The following is a 27,971-nucleotide window of genomic DNA, read 5'->3' on the forward strand; positions in this document are numbered from 1 at the left end:
ACCTCTCCTGATGCATCCCAAGACGACATTAGCTTTTTTCACAGCCATATCACATTGGCAGCTCATAGTCAACCTATGATCAACCAATACTCCAAGGTCCTTTTCCTCCTCCGTTACTTCTAGTTGATGCGTCCCTAGCTTATAACTAAAATTCTTGTTATTAATCCCTAAATGCATGACCTTACACTTCTCACTATTAAATTTCATCCTATTCCTATTACTCCAGTTTACAAGGTCATCCAGATCCTCCTGTAGGGTATCCCTGTCCTTCTCTAAATTAGCAATACCTCCCAGCTTTGTATCATCTGCAAACTTTATTAGCACACTCCCACTTTTTGTGCCCAGGTCAGTAATAAAAAGATTAAATAAGATTGGTCCCAAAACTGATCCTTGAGGAACTCCACTGGTAACCTCCCTCCAACTTGACAGTTCACCTTTCAGTAGGACCCGTTGTAGTCTCCCCTTTAACCAATTCCCTATCCACCTTTCAATTTTCCTATTGATGCCCATCTTATCCAATTTAACTAATAATTCCCCATGTGGCACAGTATCAAACGCCTTACTAAAATCTAAATAAATTAGATCCACTGCGTTTCCTTTATCTAAAAAATCTGTTACTCTCTCAAAGAAGGAAATCAGGTTGGTTTGGCACGATCTACCTTTTGTAAAACCATGTTGTATTTTGTCCCATTTACCATTGACTTCAATGTCCTTAACTACCTTCTCCTTCAAAAATTTTTCCAAGACCTTGCATACTACAGATGTCAAACTAACAGGCCTATAATTACTTGGATCACTTTTTTTCCCTTTCTTAAAAATAGGAACTATGTTAGCAATTCTCCAATCATATGGTACAACCCCTGAATTTACAGATTCATTAAAAATTCTTGCTAATGGGCTTGCAATTTCTTGTGCCAATTCTTTTAATATTCTTGGATGAAGATTATCTGGGCCCCCCGATTTAGCCCCATTAAGCTGTTTGAGTTTCGCTTCTACCTCAGATATGGTGATGTCTACCTCCATATCCTCATTCCCATTTATCATGCTACCATTATCCCTAAGATCCTCTTTAGTCTTATTAAAGACTGAGGCAAAGTATTTGTTTAGATATTGGGCCATGCCTAGATTATCCTTGACCTCCACTCCATCCTCAGTTTTTAGCGGTCCCACTTCTTCTTTCTTTGTTTTTTTCCTATTTATATGACTATAGAACCTTTTACTATTGGTTTTAATTCCCTTTGCAAGGTCCAACTCTACTTGACTTTTAGCCTGTCTCACTTTATCCCTACATATTCTGACCTCAATAAGGTAGCTTTCCTTACTGATCCCTCCCTTCTTCCACTCCCTATATGCTTTCTGCTTTTTCTTAATTACCTCTCTAAGATGCTTGCTCATCCAGCTTGGTCTACAACTCCTGCCTATGAATTTTTTCCCCTTTCTTGGGATGCAGGCTTCCGATAGCTTCTGCAGCTTTAATTTAAAATAATCCCAGGCCTCCTCTACCTTTAAACCCATAAATTCTTCAGTCCAATCCACTTCCCTAACTAATTTCCTTAATTTTTGAAAGTCAGCCCTTTTGAAATCAAAAACCCTAGTTGCAGATTTATTTTTGTTAATCCTTCCATTCAGTTTGAACTGAATTAGCTCATGATCACTTGAGCCAAGATTATCCCCTACAACCATTTCCTCTATGAGATCCTCATTACTCGCCAAGACCAGATCTAAAATGGCATCCCCTCTAGTCGGTTCAGCAACTACTTGTTGAAGGAATCCATCAGCTATCGCATCTAGGAAAATCTGAGCCCTATTATTATTACTAGCACTCATCCTCCAGTCTATATCTGGGAAGTTAAAGTCTCCCATGATCACACAGTTTCCATTAGTATTTACTTTATTAAAAACATTAAAAAGGGCTCTATCCATATCCAAATTAGATCCCGGTGGTCTATAGCACACCCCAAGCACTATCCTAGGGGAGGCTCTAATAGTTTTCTTCCCCAATTTAATTATTGCCCAGACAGACTCAGTCATATCCATTTCATCGCTTCTTATTTCTTTACATTCTATCTCATCATTGATATACAGTGCTACTCCACCACCTTTACCTTTATTTCGGTCTTTCCTAAACAGCACATACCCTTCAATACCTGTAGCCCAGTCATGACTACTATTCCACCAGGTCTCTGTTATACCTATAATATCTGGTTTCACTTCCTGCACCAGTAACTCTAGTTCCTCCATTTTGTTACCTAGGCTCCTTGCATTAGTGTACAAACATCTTAATTTTTGCTGTTTGGCCTCACTCACATTCTGTACCCTATTAGGCACGGTTATTTTACTACCAGTATAACCTATTAGACTTGTATCTACACTGCCCTTCCTCCTACCTACAGCTGTATCCACTCTTACTTCATTTTCTTTCCACTCTATGCTAAATTCTGGCGTGGAGATTACCTGGACATCTCCCAACCATCTCCCCCAAATTCCTAGTTTAAAGCTCTCTTAATCAGTTGTGCCAGCCTCCATCCTAGAAGTCTATTTCCTTCCCTACTCAGATGAAGTCCATCCCGAGAGAACTGTCCTCTATCCATGAATGCCTCCCAATGGCCATACATCCCAAAGCCCTCCTTATAGCACCACTGCCTAAGCCATCTATTGATAGTCATAATCTTGTCACACCTTTGTTGCCCTTCTCTAGGAACAGGCAAAATCCCACTAAAGATCACCTGAGCCTCAATTTCCTTAAGCGTCCTCCCCAGCCTAACATAGTCTCCCTTAATACTTTCCAGTGAGAATCTAGCCGTATCATTTGTTCCCACATGAAGGATAATTAGGGGATTCTTTCCCGCTCCCTTTAGAATCCTTTTTAACCTCAGGTCTACATCCCGTATCTTAGCACCCGGAAGACAGCACACCCTCCTATTTTCTGGATCAGCTCTGGTTACAGGCCTATCTATTCTTCTCAATAAAGAGTCCCCAATCACATAGACCTGCCTTTTCCTAGTGACAGTGCTATTCTCCAGTCTATCCCCTGTTCCCTCTGGCTGCAAGTTTTTTCCATTCCCATTCTCCCTTGTAATCCTTTTTAACCCATCCTGTATCCTCCTGGGGCTCATATTTGGTGTAATCTCCATTAACTCTTCCCCTTTTCCTATAGGACTAACCGCTCTTCTCTTCTTCCTTGCCCTGTCACCTTCAGTGACTACCTGCTGAGCCCCTTCTTCATTTTCCAACTCTGCAAACCTATTCTGAAGCTCTATTTCTCCTTCACTAGCCCGTCTTTTCCTCTGCCTAGTTCTTTTAGTCACATGCTTCCACTGACCACTTTCCTCACCCAGTCTCCCCTCAAAATTCCCTAGTCCTGCTTCCATCTGCAAGTCTGAGCTTTTCCCTTCAGATACCTCATGTCTTTGCTCCATAATCTGCTCAAACCCCTTCCTAAACTCTACCAGACTTTCCACCTGCATCTCCAAACCTCTGATCTTTTCCTCCATCAGCTCTATCAGACGGCATTTCATGCAGACAAAACTCTTACCAGGTGCCCCCTCCAGGATCATGTACATACCACAGCTTCCACATCCAGTCATCTTCATTGTGTCATCTGCTACATGGGTCACTCCCACTGCCACCTCTGAATCTGTCATAGCCTTCCCACCTAAATCCTGTTAATCTGGGAAACACAAACCACACCAAAACACCACCACCCACAGCAAAACCAAACCCCACACAAGCACCACAAGACAAACTCCGCTTTCAAACTCCCACTCAAACTCCCCTGTTTACAGCTCTGTTTGCTAGCTCCTGTGCTGCTGCAGCTGTCTGTGCTGCTGCCTGACTGGCTGCTACCTTTATAGGACCCCTAGTCAGTGAAGCCCCGCCCCCTAATCAGGGCTCAGCTTCTCTTCCAGCACAAAGCCCCTACAAGCCTCTACACATACAAATACTACCAATACAAAGCCAAACAAACACAAATACCTTCTCCTCCAACAGAACTCCCACTCAAACTCCCCTGTTTACAGCTCTGTTTGCTAGCTCCTGTGCTGCTGCAGCTGTCTGTGCTGCTGCCTGACTGGCTGCTACCTTTATAGGACCCCTAGTCAGTGAAGCCCCGCCCCCTAATCAGGGCTCAGCTTCTCTTCCAGCACAAAGCCCCTACAAGCCTCTACACATACAAATACTACCAATACAAAGCCAAACAAACACAAATACCTTCTCCTCCAACAGAACTCCCACTCAAACTCCCCTGTTTACAGCTCTGTTTGCTAGCTCCTGTGCTGCTGCAGCTGTCTGTGCTGCTGCCTGACTGGCTGCTACCTTTATAGGACCCCTAGTCAGTGAAGCCCCGCCCCCTAATCAGGGCTCAGCTTCTCTTCCAGCACAAAGCCCCTACAAGCCTCTACACATACAAATACTACCAATACAAAGCCAAACAAACACAAATACCTTCTCCTCCAACAGAACTCCCACTCAAACTCCCCTGTTTACAGCTCTGTTTGCTAGCTCCTGTGCTGCTGCAGCTGTCTGTGCTGCTGCCTGACTGGCTGCTACCTTTATAGGACCCCTAGTCAGTGAAGCCCCGCCCCCTAATCAGGGCTCAGCTTCTCTTCCAGCACAAAGCCCCTACAAGCCTCTACACATACAAATACTACCAATACAAAGCCAAACAAACACAAATACCTTCTCCTCCAACAGAACTCCCACTCAAACTCCCCTGTTTACAGCTCTGTTTGCTAGCTCCTGTGCTGCTGCAGCTGTCTGTGCTGCTGCCTGACTGGCTGCTACCTTTATAGGACCCCTAGTCAGTGAAGCCCCGCCCCCTAATCAGGGCTCAGCTTCTCTTCCAGCACAAAGCCTGACTTAGAAGACTTAGAAGACTTTGTTCAAACAATACTTGGCCTGGGTCAGGAGTGAAATCTGATTGACCTCTTTACCTCCATCTGGTTTCTAGTAGGAATTATTTTCTATTACACAGATGGCATAGTGTCCTCAGAAAAGAATGTGTTCTTTAATAAGTGGGATGCAGCTCAATAGCAAGCTGCATTGAAAGAGCGGCCTACCAAAGTTAGCAGAGTACCTGCCTACACTCTGGCTAGTGCTTTTGCCACTCAAAACCAAATGAAAATGTTTTTTTCACTAATTTTTTTTTTCACAATTAAAGGAGGAGGATGGAGGGAAGGATGGATGGATGGCATAAAGGACGGGAAACTATTGGATTCTGTTGTTAGCCTTTCCACTTACTTGGTTACCCCTGTGTGGCTATCTGTAAAACAGAGGTTATACCTGCCCCAAAACATCCTAGTGATATGACATTGTTTGCAAATCATTTTGAAAGCCTCTGATGAAAAGTGCTGTAGAAGTGGAAAATATCTGAGATAAATTGATTCTCCCACTGTACTGATGTTACCAGTGCAGATGAATTCAACAGATTCACTGCACATAACTTCTTGACACTGCCAAGTTACACTGAATAAAAATAAACTGCCTATGCAAAATATAGTCTTCAGTTTCCCCTAGAGTGACTTGAGTGGAGGTTGGGCGGAGGGCAGGCAGCTGCCTCTGGGAGGGAAGGATTCCCTCACTCTGTATCTACATTCCCAGCCATCACGAATGTTTTCTTTCCTTTTTTTGTAGATGACACGATTGGTGCTACCCGGCATGGTGGAAAGGTGAGTCACGCAAACACTATACAGACAAAGTCATCATTATTTATAGGGGAGAATCCTTTCTTTGAAAAATTCATTACTGTGACTAATCAACCTACCCTCCATGTTTTAACAGCAGAGTATTGCTGGGTGAGTCACGCTGATGGTGCATGAATCATCAGACGGTGGAAGCCTTTTCCACTCGATTCCCTTTTTATTTTTGCTCTTCCCCCTTCTCCACTGTTGTGGTGATTTCTTTTAGAACAGAATTAAAAAGCCCGTCTGACTCATCGGCACTAACTCAAAAACCTGCTATTCTGAGGGGGTGGTTACAGTTCCTGGGAATAACCTTCTGAAGGCTATTTCTCAGAGTCATTGTAAGTAAAATGGATTCAGAGTGTGCTCTCATTATACAGTAGGAGGCATATTGAGGGAAGTGTGTGATCATATAGTAAATCAGAATTTGAGGCAATTCTTTAAAATAACAGTTAATACACACCAGTCTTTCACTGCTGGAGACATGTATTGACTTCCTGGTTAGATCCCAGGTAAAACTAAAGCCCCGAGGTCTCAGCCTAGTGGCAGTTTTCTAGTTGATGTTGATTGTTCCATGATTTTCACAGTTTTTGTTCAAGAACTATGCCTGGATTTCCAAGGGTTGTGGGGCTGTATGGAAGATTGCATAGCACCAGGCATGGTAGCCATGATGATTAGTTTGCTGCTTTTGGCATCACTAAATAAATACAATGGGAGGGGACTACATACAATGCTTCAGTACCATTTGAGTAGGTAATGCAGTCTGGTGGTGTTGGTATGTAAACAAACCTAAAATATTGACGAGCGCTTAAATAATTAACCTTTTGTGTCTGTATACCCTGGGATTCACTTTCTTAGCGCACATGTTTCATCAGACGTTTCCTGATTCATAGGCCAAAAATTTTCTTGACCAAAGTGTGGGACTCTGCTCCCCTGTATGAAGCTGGCAGCTATAGTTTTGCTCATGACCATAAGTAGCATATGCCTGACTGCAAAATCAAATGCAGTAAAAATATTCTGAGTAGCTGTACTGTTGCCATGAAAGGAAAAGAGATGGACATTACTGAAGTCACTCAGCTTTTCTGAGGGGTTTAACATTGTGTACACTGGGATTCTTTTAAACAAAATTAGGAGTTGTAACAAATGAAAAAGGTGTAGGCCATATATAAAACAACGCTATTTAGGAGATTTTCGTAGATGTGGCTGGCAGAGATTATCTTCAGCTGTACTTCTTCCCTTTGTTTTCTCTTTTGATTGTTCCTCTTCTCTATTCATCACACACTCAGCATTGTGGTAGCCTTCAAACTGCCTGTCATTTTAAAGAGACCTCCTGCTCTGTCCACTAGGCAGCCTCTTTCTTCAAATATCTCCTTTTAAAAGCACCTCTTTCATAAAGCTGCCCTGCATTCCTTCTCAAACCTTGTGTATAGCACTGTTTGGTCTTTTATTTTTGTCTTTTATCTTTTTCTGTTTGTTTCAGTTAGATTGTCACTTTCTAAGGGCAGGAACTTTGCTTTTCTGTTAAGCATGGTGTACACTTACATACAACTTGACAAATATTGAGTGGCATAGTCTGAATATAAACCAGGGAACCATGTATGCTGAGTTCTAGTTCTGACTAGCCATGGGCAATTCACTCCCATCTTTCTGCCTCAGTTGCCCCATCTGTAAAATGGTGATACATACTTACTTCACAGGAGGGTGAGACTTTATATTCAAAAAGCAGTTTGAAGACAAAAGTCATATTAGTGCTAAGAAATTGTTCACCAATCTCAAGAGCTCCCCCTTTTCCCCCAAGTCATATAGAGCTATTTTAAATGATTCCCCCATCCTGGATGGCACCCTCAATATGAAAAGGAAAGATGGGTGACAAAAGCCTCTACTTTCTTGCTGGCTCAGTTTTTGTTGTTTTTTTTTTTTTGACCTTACGGGGTACAGAAACCAGTTCTGCAGCCCCCTGCACCCATGGTATAAATTATTAAGCTGTTAACACTGTTCAGAATCTATAGCCACAACAGATCTGGTGGCTCACCAGGCCAAGAGTATGAATGGCAGGTAGCTGTGTTTAACTGTACTTTGTGGGCCAAACACAAACTCCTCATCTGGGTTTATGAGCCTGGACGAAGTTAAGGGGGCCAGTGAGCTGTAGCTCACGGAAGCTTATGCGCAAATAAATTGGTTAGTCTCCAAGGTGCCACAAGTACTCCTTTTTTTTCTGTCCAAGTGTATTATACTGGCGATCTCATGATCACTAGGCATAACCTGTTCAAGGAGATAAAACTTACTGTAATGCACTTTGGTGTATATTATAGTGCTGTACTTGTCTGTCTGTGTGCACGCACTTTTGTACAATGTACATCCGTATAATGTCTCAAGGTGAAGGAATAGCAGAGCAGACTTTATAATCTCTAACTCTTTGTCTGTAAGGAGAACTTCACCACGCCTTGTATGTCTTTCCTCTTAATTTGTATTACGTACAGCACTAGAAGAATACCTCTTCTATAAATGCTGGCATTTAGGCTTTATGTTCTTGTTCATCTTCTGATTCCCTAATGCTTATATTTTAAATATGAAAATTATAATATGCACTTTGTGTTACACTTAAATGAGCTGTTCTGCTGTAGATGTTCAGACTTTTGTCTGCTGTTTGCAAAGGTGGGCGCCTCGTGGAACTACTCAAGAAATTAAGATTTATGTCTTTGTGAGCAAGAAAAATCAGTTGACTTTTTTTCTAGATAAATATCAAACTATAGTATATATTGCTATAGAAGTAGCAAGTGCATAATTACATTATGAAGAAAGCTTGCTCTTTCCACTTTGGAGCAAGCTGGAGCAGCCGGTGGTTACCATAGCAACAGTGGGAAAGCTAAATATAGCATCTCTTACACTGTACTGCTTAAGGTAGAATGATGGTGAGGTGTTAGGGTGTGTTAGGCAAGTCACCTTTTTATTTATTATTGCTAATCAACTTTCTTCAGCAAACTGAGGAGTGGGGCATATCACAAGTTTAATTTACCCAGTCAAGTTTGCCAAACCGCCACCTTCTCCTTATTCAAATCCCTCCTTAAAAAGCCTGTTTCTTCTGTGATACCTGAAAGAAATAAAACCATAATCATGGGGTGATTGGAAACTGTTATCCCCGCATCTGGATTCCCTGCCCTCTGTGATGTTTAAATTGTGAGCTCTTCAGGTCAGGACCAGTTTTTATTTTTGTCTTTCACAGCACTAAAGCATTTTGTCAGCACTAAACAAAATAGTAATATATAGGGTTCTCAGTCTGTTGCATGGAGGCTATATTTATGACTTGTGGAATTTTTTATAGGGATTGCCATACTGGATCAGACCAGTAGTCCACCTAGTCCAGTATTCTCTCTCTGACAGTAGCCAGTGCTATCTGTTTCAGAGGAAGAAACTCTGCAGTATGTTATGGTATAACCTGCCCCTATGGAAAGCTGCTTCCTGACCCCCAATAGAGACTGGCTTATGCCCTGAAGCTTAAGTGTTTATATCCTTTCCAAGGCTTTAGTTTGAGTTTTAAATATTTACTATTCTTGTTTATCCACATAAACGTCTGATCCTTTTTTTGAATCCTGCTAAGCTTTTGGCCTCAGTGAACTCTTGTGGCAATGACTTCTGCAGCCTAACTGTGCATGTGGAAAAAGTATTTCCTTTCACCAGTTTTGAATTTCCAGTATTTCATTTTAATTAAATGTCAACTTGCTTTTGTATTACAAGAGGGTGAATCAAAGAGTCTGATCTCCTATCCCTATACCATTAACTGTTCTGTGTGCTTTTATCATAGCTCCTCTCATTTAATCTCTTCCATAAAGTAAACAGTCTGTCTTTTCAAACCCTTTGTATGAGCGTTTTTCCTTCTTCCTAATATTCTCATCAAATCCCCTGAATTTCTGCTATCTTTTCTGAGAGAGGATGATCAGAAGGACCTGAGCACAGTATTTCAGGTCCGGGTATACCATTAATTTAGAATTGCATTATATTTTCTGTATTGTTAACCCTCCCATTCCATATACAGCCTAACATTGTTTGGTTTTTTGAGCATTACTGCACATTAAGCAGAGGTCTTCATTAAGTTGTGTCCTTAGTGATGTTCAGGTCTTTTAGCTGAGTTAAGAGTTGATTTAAAAACCGGTAGGGGATATGATTAGTTCAAATTATTTTCTCCAATATGTATTATTTGCATTGTCAATATTCAGTTTCATCTCTCATTCTGTAGCCCATTCATGTAGCATTGTTGGGCCTTATGAAGTTCTTCTTAGTGGTCTCTAGTCTGAGTAATCTAAATGGTTTTGACATCTGTAAATGTAGCCATCTCACTGCTCATTCCTGTTTTGAGCTCGAGAATAAATATACTAAACACCTACTAGGAAAAACTTGTGGCACCCATTGTTAACCTTTTGCCACAGTGAAAGCTGACCATTTAGTCCTATTCTTACTTTGTCTTAGCTAGTTTCTGATCCATGTTAATACTTTGCCTCTCCCATCATGGCTACTGAGGAACTTTGACAAAGACTCCAGGGAGACAAGAGGGCTGCTACACTAGTAAATAATACTATGATCAGGAACTCTGAAGCTTTAGCAGGAAACAAACGGAAATCAAGATATATTTCATGGAATTTGTTCTTCTCGTGTTAAAGCGTACCTATCAAAAATAATGTCACTACGTCATTGTGATTCCAAAGCAGCATTTTTACAGTCAGTTCACAAAGTGCAGTTACATAGCGATAAGGATAGATATTTGCTAATTAACTGGAACATTAATTGTGCTATTTGCAGAGGTGTTATATAAAAGGTTTGTGAGTGCTTGTTAGTTTATTACAGAAGCTTCAATTCAGAGAGATTTCAACCTTAGTTTTCCTGTTTGCTTAAAACTTCCCCACCCCATTGTGGACGAATTACTTGCAGTCGGAATAATAAAGAGTTACAAGATACTTGAAGGAACTTTCATTTGCTAAATCTTAATTGTTTTATCAAATGATATAGTCTGAGGGCTTGTCTTCGCTACCACGCTATATCTGTGCCAATATAGCACATCTGGTGAAGGTGCGCTACGTCGACAGGAGAGCATTCTCCTGTTGACGTAATTAGTCCATCTCAACAAGAGTTGGAAGCTAAGTCAGCAGGAGAGCGTCTCCCACCAACGTAACACAGCATAGACACTGCTTTAAGTCAATGCAACTTCTATCACTCGGGGGGTAGATTTTTCACACCCCAAGCAAGGAAAGTTACATTGACCTTAGCAGTAGTGTAGACAAGCCCTGAGTTGGGGTTTGGAAGGTAAATACAAGGTCAGCTGATAGCCAATGTGTCAGATCAATGCTTAAAATATAGACTTTACTGTGTGGGGTACCAAACGTGTTTGGTATCTAGAGGATTGTCTCTTGTTGTGTATTTCAAGTCTATCCCGTCCAACAAAAAATTACTTCAAAATTTGAACAGTGGGTATAGGTACTTGTTACTGTCTCACAAGGGCATTGTGAACTGATGTTTATAAACCACTCCAGGTCCCTTTATGAAAAATACCACAGAAGTGCAAAATATATTACAAATTTCTCCTATTATTTCCTGCCACTTCAGCAGAGATTTGAAAGCTGCCCTTGGAGCACCTTTGTAAGTTGCCCTTGCACCTCTTAGTTGGGCAAAATTTTGAAACCTCTAGCCTAGATGTACAGTGCCTACTTCTTCTAGTACAGTAGTTTAACATTTGTGTAACTTCACTGACTTCAGTGGAGTTACTCCTGATTAATACGTGCACAAAAAGAGAATGAGGCCCATGTCTGCTATAGCCATCAGAAGACAAATCTCTGAACTATTTTTCTTTTAAATAAATGAATCTACATGACCCCTATTGCAAGTAAACATTTCCCTTTAGTTAACAGACACTTCTGAAGCCTGTGTTCTTTCCTGCAAGTAACTGTGCTTTCATTGCCTTTCAGATCTACAGGAATAATCCTGAATATCTCTTCAGCTGCTGGCATGTATCCATCTCCACTGCTCACTCTGTACTCAGCAACCAAGGTACACCTTCCTTTTGGTATGCTCCAATCTGAACTGTCAAACAGAAATGTAACAACAAAAGCTGTGAGAGTAAATGTTTCTGAGGTCCCTCTATTGGTGGTTTGGTGAAGTAAGGGTTTGTCTACACTGCTCCGCGTTTTGGAGTAAGGGGATGTGAATAGCAGTGTGCACTTAGTGCTGTGTTATAACTCCCCTGTGTGGATGCTGTGGGCATGAACTGAAAGGTTCCTAGCTCACGTTAATGTGATCCCCTTCAAATAGGACTACATTAAATGTGAAGTAGAAACCTTTTCGTTTGTGCCTGCAGTGTCCACGCAGGAGAGTTACAGCTCAGCACTTCAGTGCACATTGCTAGTCACACCCTCATAGTATGAAGTGAAGGCAGTGTAGACATGTCCTAAAAGTAGTGGTTACTGAACTTAATTTTTTGCAAACAATGAAAGCTTGGGTGGAGCAGGAGAGAACACAAGGCATACTGGTTTTACTTTTGTGTCAACCTAATGTTTTGTGAGGTCTGCATACGCTTCCTTATCACATGCTGCATATTTTTAAAAGCTGAAATAATCTGATACCTTATTTAAAGGAGGATATTAACACAAGGCAAACTTGGTTTGGGTGGACCCATGGGCACAGAATGTGTTTTGAAAATTAGTCTATATACAAAAACATATTGGCACTTTTCTCTTATTGAAGAGACTTCGACTCCCTCAGGGAACGGATGGGTAGGATCCCCTGGGGGACTAACATGAAGGGGAAAGGAGTCCAGGAGAGCTGGCTGTATTTCAAGGAATCCCTGTTGAGGTTACAGGGACAAACCATCCCGATGTGTCGAAAGCATAGTAAGTATGGCAGGCGACCAGCTTGGTTTAACGGTGAAATCCTAGCAGATCTTAAACATAAAAAAGAAGCTTACAAGAAGTGGAAGGTTGGACGTATGACCAGGGAAGAGTATAAAAATATTGCTCGGGCATGTAGGAATGAAATTAGGAGGGCCAAATCGCACCTGGAGCTGCAGCTAGCGAGAGATGTTAAGAGTAACAAGAAGGGTTTCTTCAGGTATGTTGGCAACAAGAAGAAAGCCAAGGAAAGTGTGGGCCCCTTACTGAATGAGGGAGGCAACCTAGTGACGGAGGATGTGGAAAAAGCTAATGTACTCAATGCTTTTTTTGCCTCTGTCTTCACGAACAAGGTCAGCTCCCAGACTGCTGTGCTGGGCATCACAGCATGGGGAATAGATGGCCAGCCCTCTGTGGAGAAAGAGGTGGTTAGGGACTATTTAGAAAAACTGGACGTGCACAAGTCCATGGGGCCGGATGAGTTGCATCCGAGAGTGCTAAAGGAACTGGCGGCTGTGATTGCAGAGCCATTGGCCATTATCTTTGAAAACTCGTGGCGAACGGGGGAAGTCCCAGATGACTGGAAAAAGGCTAATGTAGTGCCAATCTTTAAAAAAGGGAAGAAGGAGGATCCTGGGAACTACAGGCCAGTAAGCCTCACCTCAGTGCCCAGAAAAATCATGGAGCAGGTCCTCAAAGAATCAATCCTGAAGCACTTACATGAGAGGAAAGTGATCAGGAACAGTCAGCATGAATTCACCAAGGGAAGGTCATGCCTGACTAATCTAATCGCCTTCTATGATGAGATTACTGGTTCTGTGGATGAAGGGAAAGCAGTGGATGTATTGTTTCTTGACTTTAGCAAAGCTTTTGACACGGTCTCCCACAGTATTCTTGTCAGCAAGTTAAGGAAGTATGGGCTAGATGAATGCACTATAAGGTGGGTAGAAAGTTGGCTAGATTGTTGGGCTCAACGGGTAGTGATCAATGGCTCCATGTCTAGTTGGCAGCCAGTGTCAAGTGGAGTGTCCCAGGGGTCGGTCCTGGGGCCGGTTTTGTTCAATATCTTCATAAATGATCTGGAGGATGGTGTGGATTGCACTCTCAGCAAATTTGCGGATGATACTAAACTGGGAGGAGTGGTAGATACCCTGGAGGTCAGGGATAGGACACAGAGGGACCTAGACAAATTGGAGGATTGGGCCAAAAGAAATCTGATGAGGTTCAATAAGGATAAGTGCAGGGTCCTGCACTTAGGACGGAAGAACCCAATGCACAGCTACAGACTAGGGACCGAATGGCTAGGCGGCAGTTCTGCGGAAAAGGACCTAAGGGTGACAGTGGACGAGAAGCTGGATATGAGCCAGCAGTGTGCCCTTGTTGCCAAGAAGGCCAGTGGCATTTTGGGATGTATAAGTAGGGGCATAGCGAGCAGATTGAGGGACGTGATCGTCCCCCTCTATTCGACATTGGTGAGGCCTCATCTGGAGTACTGTGTCCAGTTTTGGGCCCCACACTACAAGAAGGATGTGGATAAATTGGAGAGAGTCCAGCGAAGGGCAACAAAAATGATTAGGGGTCTGGAACACATGACTTATGAGGAGAGGCTGAGGGAACTGGGATTGTTTAGTCTGCAGAAGAGAAGAATGAGGGGGGATTTGATAGCTGCTTTCAACTACCTGAGAGGTAGTTCCAGAGAGGATGGTTCTAGACTATTCTCAGTGGTAGAAGAGGACAGGACAAGGAGTAATGGTCTCAAGTTGCAGTGGGGGAGGTTTAGGTTGGATATTAGGAAAAACTTTTTCACTAGGAGGGTGGTGAAACACTGTAATGCATTGCCTAGGGAGGTGGTGGAATCTCCTTCCTTAGAAGTTTTTAAGGTCAGGCTTGACAAAGCCCTGGCTGGGATGATTTAATGGGGTATGGGTCCTGCTTTTGAGGAGGGGGTTGGACTAGATGACCTCCTGAGGTCCCTTCCAACCCTGATATTCTATGATTCTAAGATATTTTTGAACATGTTTCTCCTGTTGTGTGATAGGACCAAAGTGTAGGGTGTAATCTGTCCAGTATTTCTATTAAAGAGTTACACCTGTTTCCTCCATTGGACCCTATATGCACAACTTAAGATATCCACTTACAAGTTTTGACTGTTTGAATTTGGAAACAATTAGACTAGTTTAAAAAGTTCATCACTGGCAAAACGACATTCGAAATGTTTCTAGCTTTTTATAACTTTTTTTGGCTGTCTCATTTTACAGTTTCAATAAAATGTTGCACTGTTCTATGAAAACAATTCTGTGCAGTACATTTTCACTCTTTCAAAAGTATTGTCCTACCACCGTGTCACCACTTCAACCCAGCTGCATAAGGTCTGCCATCCCTCGTCTTATCTTCCATATGAATTATAGGAGCCTCATTTTAAAATGTTTGTTTTATTTTTAATTTCTCACTGCATGGAGAAGGGATGTCAAAACAGCCTTTTTCCAATAGCAGATAGTATGAATCTGTGCAAGTGGACCACCAGTGCAGTTCACGCAGAATATTATTTATTAGTACTTGCATTAGTTTGAATGCTATTCTTGTAGCTTTTAAAGTGTGTTCCATACTAGGTATTCCAGCAAATTGTTGGCTTTCTTTCTCCCTCCTGACTTCAGTGTTCTAGCTAGTTAATTTTTTTTTGAAGTGATATAAAACACACAGAAGCTACTCGTCATTTATTGAATGTGTTTACAGACTTGCAAAAGCTGTGATTTTTAAAGAGATTTCACTGCATTTATCATGCTGACTTCTCCAAAGGTACCATCTGTGCAGGATTCCCAGTCCTCTCCCTTCTCCTAACATGCAACAACCATAGCTCCCTGAGCTATTTTTGTGGCCCTAAGGGCAGTAATAACTAGTAGAGTCACAAGCAATCCCTCTTACCTCAGCTGGTGGTAGTGAACCACCATGAAGTTTAACCATTACCCTATGAAACTTTTTGTCATTTCATTTCTGAACCACAGTCACCAAAGAAGTTTCCCACAGGAACTGCAACTATCAAGCTACTTTTCATTGCACTACATTTGTCTCTTGATATCCTTATATGTTGTCTCATTGGATCTGCCCTTCCCTTTTTTTGTAATGCTGTGGCTCTTCAGCTCGCATTGGCTTATGAGATAACCAATAGGATATTGTCCCACAGTTAGAGATCTTGGCAGAACCCCGGTTCAGTGGTTGAAGTCTTTCTAATTGGCCTCAGCATTCAGCCTCCATTTTCACCTTGATGCTTCATCTTTCTATGTTTGGGAGATAATTTGACTCCAAAGCTATTTGTTGTATGGGTGTTTAGGATGTCCTCCATCCACTTGAGCCCTAAAAAGGCAATAAGAGTCCTCAGCGGCTTCAAACAGTGCCCGTGGGGCAGAAGAATGTCTAATGGATGAGTAGAAGGGGAAAGTATCAGATCTGTGTGCAAATGTCAAGCTGAGCACTCAAGCAGTATGGCACTCCTGGAAACTACCTTAAGTACAGCCCAAGGCCTAGCCCCTACTGCTTCAAGGATTTCTTCTTCAAAGAACATGTTTAAGTCAGCCTTCAGCACTAATCACCAGACTGTCAGTGCCACCCATGTCAGAGCACATCCAGTTTCCTTTTAGGCTCAGCAGGATAGTTTCATCTTCAGAGAGTTCTGAATCCTCCCTCTGGAGAGTAAGGACTCTGCCATGCAGTCACTAATACCTTCCAGACCTTGCTACTGGAAGTCACAGGTTCCTGAGTTCCACTCGCTTTGAGGCATTGCTTCCTCACAGAAAGAGGCACTGAGTGATCAGCTGCCATCTAATGCAGCCCTGCTAAAGTCCTTTAGATATGAAAGTGTATTCTGTTCACACAATCCCAGAAGCCGTATGCCTAGCAGGAAGGAAGAACACAGTCTCATGCAAATGGAGTTGATCCATGATATATCCTCACATGTGGTGCATATATCAGATTGCGACGAATCAGGTTCCCATGGAGAATCCAGTGAGGTGGATCACTTCACCACTTGCCTGAATAAGAAGCTACCACTCTTCTTCTCATGACCCTGAGAAGAGCTAGGTCTAGCAAAACGCTGCCGCCTTTGAGTGATTGTCCCTATTGTATTCCACTGAGGGTTATGTGCATGCACCATGCTCCCACAACCAGAACTTTTGATAATAGTACTGTTCAGCAGTCTACATATGCACCCTGAACTGCCTCATGTGTTCACCCGAGGTGATACAGGGCACAGCAGAACTCCAGTGTCTCCAGTTCCTTCTCACCACCTCATGGTCTGAGTTGGAGCTTTTACTTTCCTATCATCCTTGTGACACACTGTACAAAAATATTCTTAGTATTGTTCGTAGTTTCAATTTATTGTATTCTGTATCCCCTTTTTGATTTTTGTTCAAATTTTCCTTTCATGACAGACTTAGAACTTGGGGTGCTGCTTTGGTGGCAATTCTTGCCACCACCCCCTACACCCCACCCCCAGTATTCGGGCCAGGGTACAGATTATACCAAAGATGTTGAGGTTCAAAACCTGTGCTTCCTGCCTTCACTCATTTTCCATCAGCAATGAGCACCAGCGCTGTTTGTACTGCTTGGGGGAAGCCCACATTGTGGCTAGGTGCAGTATCTGCCTGTCCTTTCCTGCCCATACTTGAGAGAATTGGACTCTCCACCTCAGGAAACACACCTTATGGAGGCTGCCATGAGGCAGTCATTGGCCAGGGACATCCCCCACCCCCACCCCGGTATATTGGCGTGAACATGCGAAGGGTATTTCCCCCTACTGCAGAACCTCGTCTGGATCCGCTGGTACTAGTGCTAAGCACCCTGTGCCGGGGCCTAGCCGTGAAGCTAGAAAGCATGTACATAAGCATGGCAGCAAATCTTCCTCCAAGTCTAAGACAGATTTGGCACCGATCATGGGTTCCAGCCATGAAGGAGCCAGGTATTCCAAGTCTCACAAGACTGAGAAACAGCCGTATCAATCACTGTATCCACCCATACGGATCCTGCGACTCTGCCAGCTCTGACTCTGCCAGAGTCACAGGAAATGTCAGTCCCCAGACAGATGCAGTTTTCGGTACCAGCTCCTCCAACGGATAGGATATCATTGACCCTTGGGAGACCTGGAAGCGCCCTGGTCCCCACAAGTTATTTGCACTGTAGGGACTATGTTCTCTCTGGGCCCCAGTCTGATCAAGTCCAAGGGACCCTTATCTGCTATGTTCCTGCCTCCCCCCGTTGGCGAATTTTCTGACTCCTATGATTCAGATGATACGGATATCCGACGTGGTCCATGGGTCCTGTTCCAGATGCACGATGACCAGAAGGTTCTAACAGCATGGTGGCAGTTCCCCACCTTGCCTGACCCACAGAGTTGGTATCCAGCGCCATGGTCACAGGCTACACAACAGCAGGATCAACTGGGTTAGCCATACTGGAGCTCGTGGCCCCAATATTCATGCTCCAAATGAGCTACTTCCCAGTCCCCAAAAAGAATGTAGGATGGAGACTGATATTGGCAACCATTCCATTTCCAAACAAAGATTCTGCATGGTCACACTTGCAACAATCATTCCCTCCCTAGAAAAAGGCATATGATTTATGGCTCTTGATATACAGGATGCCTACTTCCATATCAATATACACCTGGCACACAGAAGGTTCCTGAGGTTCAAGGTGGGACCTCGACACCTTCAATACAGGGTCCTACTGTTTGGACTTTACCATTGCCCCGGGAGTATTCACCAAAGTTTTCTCAGTAGTTGGAACTCATCTCAGACGTCAGAGGATCCCCCTTTTTTCCTATCTTCGGGGCTAGCTATGGCAGCATGGTCCCAAGACGAAACCCAGGAATCGACATCCCAACTCATTCTACTCCTCTCCTCCCAGAGGATCAACGTCAAAAATCAACCTTAAGTCCTACACAGTCGCTGGAGTTCATAGGAGCTCTCATAAATGCGACTTCTGCCTGAGTTCTAGGTTCCAGACAATGCGAGAACTAATCACTTGGGTGACGTCCAACTTTTCGGTTCTGGCCAAAATCTGCCTTTATGTCTTGGTACACATGGCGACCTCCACATATGTCATGTCCTTCACTCACCCACACTTGCGCCCCCTTCAGCTGTAGCTCCAAAGAGTCTACTCCCCCACTCATCAACCTATGCATAATCTGCTCAGCATGCCACCTGACGTCCTCTCCTCACTACAATGGTAGATGGACCCACTACGGATCTGCTCAGGGATGACCTTCCTCCATCCTTGCCCACTGTGACTATCATAACACTCATCCCTCACAGCCTGGGGAAGGATGGGTAACTGCATGAAACAAGGCACCTGGACACTATGGAACACCAGGATGCACATAAGCATATTGGAACTCTGGGCAGTACGCAAAGCTTGCCAGGTGTTCCTGCCAACATTTCAGGGTTGCAAGTTCTCTTCATGATAGACACCACCACCGTAGTCTTTTACTTAAACAAGCAAGGGGGAATGAGATCCTGAGCCCTGTGTGCTGAAACTATACACCTATGGGAATGGTGCATAGAATCGTAGAACTGGAAGGGACCTTGAGAGGTCATCTAGTCTAGTCCCCTGCACTCGTGGCAGGACTAATTATGTAGACCATTCCTGACAGGTGTTTGTCTAACCTGCTTTTAAAAATCTCCAATGATGGAGATTCCACAGCCTCCCTAGGCAATTTATTCCAGTGCTTAACCACCCTGACAGGAAGTTTTTCCCAATGTCCAACCTAAACCTCCCTTGCTGCAATTTAAGCCCATTGCTTCTTGTCCTATCCTCAGAGTTTAAGACAAACAATTTTTCTTCCTCCTCCTTGTAGCAACCTTTTACATGCTTGAAAACTGTTATGTCCCCTCTCAGTCTTCTCTTTTCCAGACTAAAGAGTTTTTTCAGTCTTCCCTCATAGGTAATGTATTCTAGGCCTTTAATCATTTTTGTTGCTCTTCTCTGGACTCTCTCTAATTTGTCCACATCCTTCCTTAAATGTGGTGCCCAGAACTGGACACAATATTCCAGTTGAGGCCTCATCAGTGCCGGGTAGAGCGGACAAATTACTTCTCGTGTCTTGCTTACAACACTCCTGCTAATACATCCCAGAATGATGTATTAATGTCGCTTTTTTGATGTATTAATGTATTAATGTCGCTTTTTTGGCAACAGTGATACACTGTTTACTCATATTTAGCTTGTGGTCCGCTTTGATCCTCAGATCGCTTTCCACACTACTCCTTCCTAGGCAGTCATTTCCCATTTTGTATGTGTGCAACTGATTGTTCCTTCTTAAATGGAGTACTTTGTATTTGTCCTTATTGAATTTCATCCTATTTACTGCTGACCATTTTTCCAGTTTGTCCAGATCATTTTGAATTTTAATCCTATCCTCCAAACCACTTGCAACCCCTCCCAGCTTGCTATCATCCACAAACTATAAGTGTACTCTCCATGCTATTATCTAAATTACTGATGAAGATATGGAACAGAACCGGACCCAGAACTGATCCGTGTAGGACCCCACTTGTTACGTCCTTCCAGCATGCCTGTGAACTGCTGATAACTACTCTCTGGGAACGGTTTTCCAACCAGTTTTGCGCCCGCCTTTTAGTAGCTTCATCTAGGTTGCATTTCTCTGGTTTGTTCATGAGAAGGTCATGTGACACAGTATCAAAAGCTTTACTAAAGTCAAGATATACCATGTCTACCGCTTCCCCCCATCCACAAGTCTTGTTACCCTGTCAAAGAAAGCTATCAGGTTGGTTTGATACGATTTGTACTTGACAAATCCATGCTGACTGTTACTTCTACATGTTTGCAAATTGATTGCTTAATTATTTGCTCCATTATCTTTCCAGGTACAGAAGTTAAGCTGGTTGGCCTGTAATTCACTGGGTTGTCCTTATTTCCCTTTTTATAGATGGGCACTATATTTGCCCTTTTCCAGTCTTCTGGAATCTCTCCCATCTTCCATAACTTCTCAAAAGATAATCGCTTATGGCTCAGATATCTCCTCAGTCAGCTCCTTGAGTATTCTAGGATGCATTTCATCAGGCCCTGATGACTTGAAGACATCTAATTTGTCCGAGTAATTTTTAACTTGTTCTTTTCCTATTTTAGCCTCTTCTGATCCAACCTTATTTTCACTGGTATTCACTATGTTAGATGTCCCATCACCACCAACTTCCTTGGTGAAAAACGAAACCAAGAAGTCATTAAGCACCTCTGCCATTTCCATATTTTCTGTTGTTGTTTTTCCCCTTTCATTGAGTAATGGGCCTACCCTGTCCTTGGTCTTCCTCTTGCTTCTAATGTACTTGTAGAATGTTTTCTTGTTACCCTTTATGTCTCTAGCTAGTTTGATCTCGTTTTGTGCCTTGGCCTTTCTAATTTTGTACCTGCATACTTGTGTTATTTGCTTATATTCACTCTTTGTAATTTGACCTAGTTTCCACTTTTTGTAGGACTCTTTTTTTTTTTTTTTTTAGGTCAAAGCCAGGGTGGTCTCTTGCCATACTTCCTATCTTTCCTCGCAGTGGGATAGTTTCCTCTTGTGCCCTTAATAATGCCTTTGAAAAACTGCCAACTGTCTTCTATTGTTTTTTCCCCTTACACTTGCTTCCCCTGGGATCTTACCTACCAACTCCCTGAGTTTGCTAGTCTGCTTCTTGAAATCCATTATCTTTATTTCGCTGTTCTCCTACCATTTCTTAGAATCATGAACTCATCATTTCATGATCACTTTCATCCAAGCTGCCTTCCACTTTCAAATTCACAACCAGTTCCTCTCTCTTTGTCAAAATCAAACCTAGAACAGTCTCTCCCCTAGTAGCTGTCCTCACCTTCTGAAATAAAAAATTGTCTCCAATACATTCCAAGAACTTATTGGATAATCTGTGCCATGCTGTGCTATTTTCCCAACAGATGTCTTGGTAGTGGAAGTCCCCCATCACCACCAAGTCCTGTGCTTTGGATGATTTTGTTAGCTGTTTAAAAAAAGCCTCATCCACCTCTTCTTCGTGGTTAGGTGGTCTGTAGTAGACCCCTACCATGACATCACCCTTGTTTTTTACCCCTTTTATTCTTAGCCAGAGACTGTCAACAAGTCTGTCTCCTATTTCCATCTCAATCTCAGTCCAAATGTATACATTTTTAATATATAAGGCAACACCTCTTCCTTTTTTTCCCTGCCGGTCCTTCCTGAGAAAGCTGTACCCTTCAATACCCATATTCTAGTCATGTGTATTATCCCACCAGGTCGCTGTGGTGCCAACTATGTCATAGTTGTATTTATTTACTAGCATTTTGAGTTCTTCCTGCTTATTCCCCATACTTCTCGCATTAGTATACAGACATCTAAGATACTGATTTGATTTCCTCCATCAGTTCTGTCTTTCCTTTATCCCTGTTATAACAGCCCATGTTCCCCTCAATTCCAAACCTTCTCCATGTTCTTGACTTACCTGTGAGCTTTGGTCACCTGCCCCCTTCGAACCTAGTTTAAAGCCCTCCTCACTAGGTTAGCCAGTCTGTATCCAAATATGCTCTTCCCCTTCCTTGATAGGCAGACCCCATCTCTGCTTCGCAGTCCTTCTTCCTGGAAAAGCATCCCATGGTCAAGGAAGCTGAAGCCCTCCTGGTGACACCATCTTTGCAGCCAGGCATTCACCTCCAGGATGCATCTATTCACCTCCAGGATGCATGTATTTCTGCCTGGGCCCCTACCCTTGACCGGAAGGATCAAAGATAACACCACCTGTGCTCCCAACTCCTTCACCCTTACTCCCAGAGCCCTGTAGTCATTTCTGATCTGCTGAGAGTCACAGTATCATTTAGTGCCCACATGGATGAGTAGAATGGGGTAGTAGTCAGAGGGCCGAATGATCCTCGACAATCCCTTCATAACATCTTGGGTATGGTCCCCGGCAGGCAACATACCTCCTGGGATGTCCTGTCAGGGCAACAGATGGGTGCCTCTGTCCCACTCAGAAGTGTCACCAACCACCATGACTCTACATTTACTCCTGGGAGTGGTGGCTGTGGGGTACATGGCTTCTCCTCCTCCTCCTGGGGGTTATTCCTCATCGCTCGTTGCCAGGGCAGCATATCAGTTTTCCATCACCATGGTGGGTGGGTTGGGAGCAGAGGTGGAGCACTGCCTGCTGCCAGAAGTAACTAGCTGCCAGTGTCCTCCCTGTGACAGAACCATATCCTCCTTCCCCTGTGGTTTGACAGTAGTCCTCTGTAGCTGGATAGCTTCCTCAGCCTTGGAAGTCTCCATGTGAATACTCTCGAGGAATTCCTCCTGGGCACGGATGCTCTTAAGCCTGGCCACCTCCTCCTATAGCTCTCCCACCTGCTTCCTGAGAGATTCCACCAGCAGCCACCTTTTGCACTGGATGGTCGCCCCCGCAGCCTGGCTTTCTGAGAGTGGGAAATGCAGGCCACCGTCTCTGTAAATCCACACCAGGATCTGGGTAGAGGCATCCATGGTTAGCTTGTCTGTCTGGATACAGGCGCAGGTGGAAGAGACAGGAGCAGCATTGGCACAGGCGATGCAACCCTTCCTAATCATAGCGACAGTATTACAAATTCCTCTCAAACTCCCCTGTTTGCTAGCTCCCCTTTGTTGCTTAGCTTCTGGCTTTAAGGCCTTCTCTCCTAGGTCAGCCCTATCACACATTACATTCTTTTGACGACAGCCTACCTGTCGTGCACCCAGAACGTGATTGCCGACGCTCTCGTCAGAAACTTTGCAACCAGCCACTAGTGAGAGTTGTACAACTCTGTGATCACTGACATCTTTGGTCAGTGGGGAACCCCCGTTAGGGATCTTTTCACATCCCACAACACCACCAAATGCACCCAGTATTGTTCCCGGGGAGGAACTGGAGCTTAATCACAGGGGAGAGGCCCTAGTCATTGGTTGGTTGAACCGGATGCTACACCTTCCCCCCCTTGCCCCTCTTACTACGAGTAATTCACAAGATCAGATCAGAGAAAGCAACAACCATCCTGATTGCCCCCTTCTGGCCTCACCAATTCTGGCTCCCACTTCTCCCTTACATGTCGAAGCACCCTCCACTCATGCTTCAGATGTTTCCAGAGCTACAAACCCAACACAACAGCAGACTCAGACACCCCAACCCACGCACACTTTGACTGACGGCTTGGTTTTTGGATGGACACCTCAACTAGCCCAGGAGTGCTCTCTAGCAGTGAGAGAGGTCCTTTCAAGCAGTTAAAAAAAAACAAAAACCTCCACAAGACGCTCATACTGCACCAAATGAACACATTTCACTTCTTGTGCTACACAGCAGGGCCTTATCCCTGAAGTTATGGGCATCCCACTACTCTTGGAATATTTTCTTTATCTGAAGATCTCGGGACTTGACCTCAGTTCCATTTAGGTGCATGCAGCTGCCAATAGAGTCTTTTACCCACCGGTAGATTGCTGTTCGATATTTACTCACCCCTTACTGTACGGTTCTGGAAGGGCCTTCTGCGGAAATACTCTCCCATTCAGTCTATCACCCACCAATCAGACTTTAACCTTGTCCTCACTTCGCTGACAACCACTCCCTTTGAACCTATGGCCTCCTGCTCACTGTCCCTCCTGTCCATGAATGTCACTTTCCTCATCGCCATTACATCAGCTAGGAGGGTTGGTGAACTGGGAGCTATAACGGCCAACCCCCCTTTCACCCCTTTCCATAAAGACAAGGTCTCTTTACATCTTCACCCCAAGTTCCTACCCAGGGTGGTTTCCCAATTCCACCTCAGTCAGTCCATACACTTACTTACCTTCTTGCCCAAGCCTCATGCCTCTAATGACTAAAGGAAACTTCACTTGTTAGGCATTTGCAGTCCTTGGCTTTTTATCTTGAGCGGACAAAGCTATTTTGGAAATCTCCAAGGCGCTTTGTTGCCATAGCAGAGAGAATCAAGGGTCAAGCCATTTCCATCCATAAAATTTCCAGGTGGGTCTCAGGGTGCATTACGTGCTGCTATTGATTATTGGGACAGTCCCCACCTGAAGGGATTTGGGCCCATCCCACAAGAGCACAGGCATCAACCACTTTCGCACTTCACAATGTCCCCCTCATAGATATGTGGAGTTTGGTATTATGGACAGATCAGAGGTGGGAGTTGACATCTCAATAGTGAATGAAAGATGATGGTTAGGATGGAGATTGACTGACTGTAAAGAGCCTTGAGAGTGGAGACCAGCAGCTTGTCTGATGTAATAAAGAAGGGGAAGCCAGTGCAGTTCAAGGAGAGGAGTGACATGGTCAAACTGAGGGTCTAGGAAGGGTCAATCTGGGAGTCTTTGCAGCAGCATTCTGAATGGAAAATTTGCATTTGTCAAGACTAGAGGAAAGAATGTTGTGGTAATTAAGATGTAAGAATTCTCATCCACTGGATGAGAGTTCTAGTTGATGAAAGCTCCTTTTGAAACAATCGCTTCCTGTGAGCTAAGTTTCTTATGTAGAAGGTCAATTTCCTGGTAGCTTCAGTTAGTAGAATGAGTGAGCTTCATACTCCAGTGACAGTATATCTTATGCCATTTGGATAGTCTTTGCTTTTTGTAAGGGAGGAACTGTCTAGAACTCTCCAATGGCACTGCAAATTCAGAGATGGATGTGGCTTCTTGTGTGAGGGAGATGGCTCAGGTTCTCATCCTCTGCTGCCATATGAAAGAACTAAAAAATCTTAAGTGTTTGGGATTTTTCCATTTGTCATATGCTGGGAAACTGAGACACAGGAAAGGGACCCCTGGAAGATTTCTTCCAAGAAACACAATTACAGGGTAATTGTTCCATTCTTTGCTGTTATGTGTGGAAGAACTGCTTCTCTTCTACCACCGTGGCTGAGATTATTAAATTTGCAAATGACTCTCCTGAGGTCTATAATCTGTAGAAAGGCCCCATCTGCAACTCTGAGATTCTCTCCCCCTCAATATATGTTAGTTTCATCTGCGGCATCCTTCAGGGCTAAGTTGATGTCCTTAGCTAACTAGACAGAAGATGGAGAAGAGTGTTTGACTCTCGCTCAGTTTACCTGTGGAGATGTCAACATTTACAAATGCAGTGAAATATCCTTAAAGGAAAACTCCTCCTCCTTCATACTGTGTTTTGGCATGTGAGGAAAGTAGGTATAAGTGTTGTGCCAGGGCGCTTCTAACTACTCTTGATTGGGTGTGGGAATGGAAGTGTGTAAGAGAGCTACCACTGTGGATTACTTTTGCTGTTGCAGGCACTGTGTTTACTTATACTTTTTTTTTTTAAATTAATCGGGTAGAGGGAAGAGAGAGTGATGGCTTCTACACTTCAGCCTTATTTGAAGCATGTTGTCTATTCTTGAAGTTACTATTTTCAGTTATTTTAAGGCTCTTTGAGGAGCTGGGGTGCCAACAAAAGTAAAATCTTATACAAATGTCTGTCTCTGTCTTGAACGATTTAGCTACTGGAAATACATATTTAATTCATTCGCACAGTGGAAGTGGCTAAATTCCTGCTTTTTGAACCCATGTAAAATGAACATGCTATTTTTGTTTGCAAAACTTTCAATAAAAATGGCTAGCAGTTCCTTTTTACACCTTATATTTTAAAGTCAGTGTTTGATTGTGGGACTACCAGTCATGTCAGATCAGAAATTCTCTACCTGACGTGAGGAAAAGGAATCACTTTGTTGATTAACAGAATACCATGGTTAGCCAACTTACATAGGAATAATGTATGGGCCTGATTTTATTTATTTTAAATACGGTAGATGCATGATTGCATGTCTCTTGTGGTGTGCGGTCACCACATATGCAAATCTGCCAGTGGAACATGGAAATGACCAACAAGCTATTTGCATATGCAGGTTCCACCGGGCCTGTGCATGGTACTTGGCAGCTGTTTACAACTAGATATCTAACTTGTTTAAATTATAGATATTTTGGTAACTGACTTGGGTGTGGTCTAGATGGCCTGGTAAGCTTTTCTTCTAAATGCTAACTTAATTTGTACATGTGACTTGAAGATGTAAAATCCCCATGGACCCATCTGTCTTGCAGTAAAACCTGGGTTTTTTTTCAGCGCTTGCATATGCTCAGGTAGGTATCTATAGAGATATTGTATTGTGTGGGAGTATACCCTCTTTGCTTTGTGTACGGGCTGAGAAGTTCAGTGAGATGACCACTTAATAGAAATGAGTATGACTACTACAAATTTAACAAAGCACTGGGTATAAGTAGGACTTTTACTAATGTAATAGTGATGGTGACATGATCAATGAAAGAAATAGCAAAACAGATGTAATATTTTTTCTTGACTATGTCTCTATTGACGCAGCTCTGAAGCAGCTGCTGCTATCTCTCGTTCATCTTTTTTCTCCGGAGCTGATTTTTTTCTCAAATAATTGAAGTTAAAGTAAAAGGTAAATAATTGTATTTAACTTCATAATATGAATAAAATGCATTAGTTTTTTCATTGATCAGTACATCCTTGTTATTGTTAAGTCATGATACTTGCATCTGACACCTTTTGTGTTTTACCTGGGTGAAAAAGAAATGAAGGAGAAATATATGGTTTGGAAACCTTATGGTCCTAAAAAATGTTGGAGTTGGTGAGTAGCCTTGGGTTATTACAGCACTGACAGAGTGTTAAATTGGAAGTGGTGTCTTCATCATTTGGGTGTGAGTATGGAAGGAGGGGGAAACAGCGGGGTCTGTTTGCTGTATTAAGCTGTGAGATGGTGTCTTGATAATCCTTACCAATTTCCTTCCTGTATCGCCTTTTCTTCTATAGGATGTTGCACTTGTAACTTGTAAACCTCCAACTGAGGGAAAATGAACAGTGGTGTTCTTCAAAGCCAGCAAATGCCACTCTTGTAGTGGATATACTAGTGTAAAATAAGATGGCATTTCTGTGAATGCAGAACTGGAAAAAATTCAAATATCTAAACATTTCAGTTTTACAAAGAGAAACAATTTTAATTGTTGCCTTTTTTTTTTAAATGGAGAAGTAGTGGCAGATAACTACCTTTCTGTAAGAGGCTAAGCAAATCAGGCATTTAGCAAGAAGCCATTTTACTGGACTTTGTTATATACCAGCTCCAGTCCCTTTTCTCTTTGGACTAGAGAGGGGCCTAAGCCCCAAAAATTAAATCTGCAACCAGATTTGAACCTCCAGTAGTTCCAAGGGTTTTGGATCTTCTCTTTTGGATTGGGGACATCTTTGCTCTGAACTGGCATCTCACTTGTATAATGCACTGTGAATCGAGGGTTTTACTGTAATCTACAAACTTTATTTGAAAACGAGTTTGTCTTTTTTAAAAAGCGTTTAAGATGTGTAAATAGTCATCTAGAACCTCCTGAGAAATATTGACAAACTACATATATATTAGTTTCCACTTT

The 27,971-nt window shown here is 43.0% G+C and overlaps 1 protein-coding gene across 2 annotated transcripts in view; it reads left to right on the plus strand.

Moving 5' to 3' along the window:
• HSD17B12 (hydroxysteroid 17-beta dehydrogenase 12) overlaps positions 1 to 27,971 on the plus strand; it is a 158,958-nt gene that overhangs the window by 120,948 nt on the left and 10,039 nt on the right. For both annotated transcript variants that reach the window (XM_073348046.1, XM_073348047.1), the window contains 2 exons: positions 5,632 to 5,666; positions 11,633 to 11,714. In XM_073348046.1, coding sequence (XP_073204147.1) covers positions 5,632 to 5,666; positions 11,633 to 11,714 — 117 coding nt within the window. The remainder of the gene's footprint in view (positions 1 to 5,631; positions 5,667 to 11,632; positions 11,715 to 27,971) is intronic.

This window comes from Lepidochelys kempii, chromosome 6 (assembly GCF_965140265.1).
Source record: "Lepidochelys kempii isolate rLepKem1 chromosome 6, rLepKem1.hap2, whole genome shotgun sequence".
In the NCBI taxonomy this organism is placed as follows: domain Eukaryota; kingdom Metazoa; phylum Chordata; order Testudines; family Cheloniidae; genus Lepidochelys; species Lepidochelys kempii.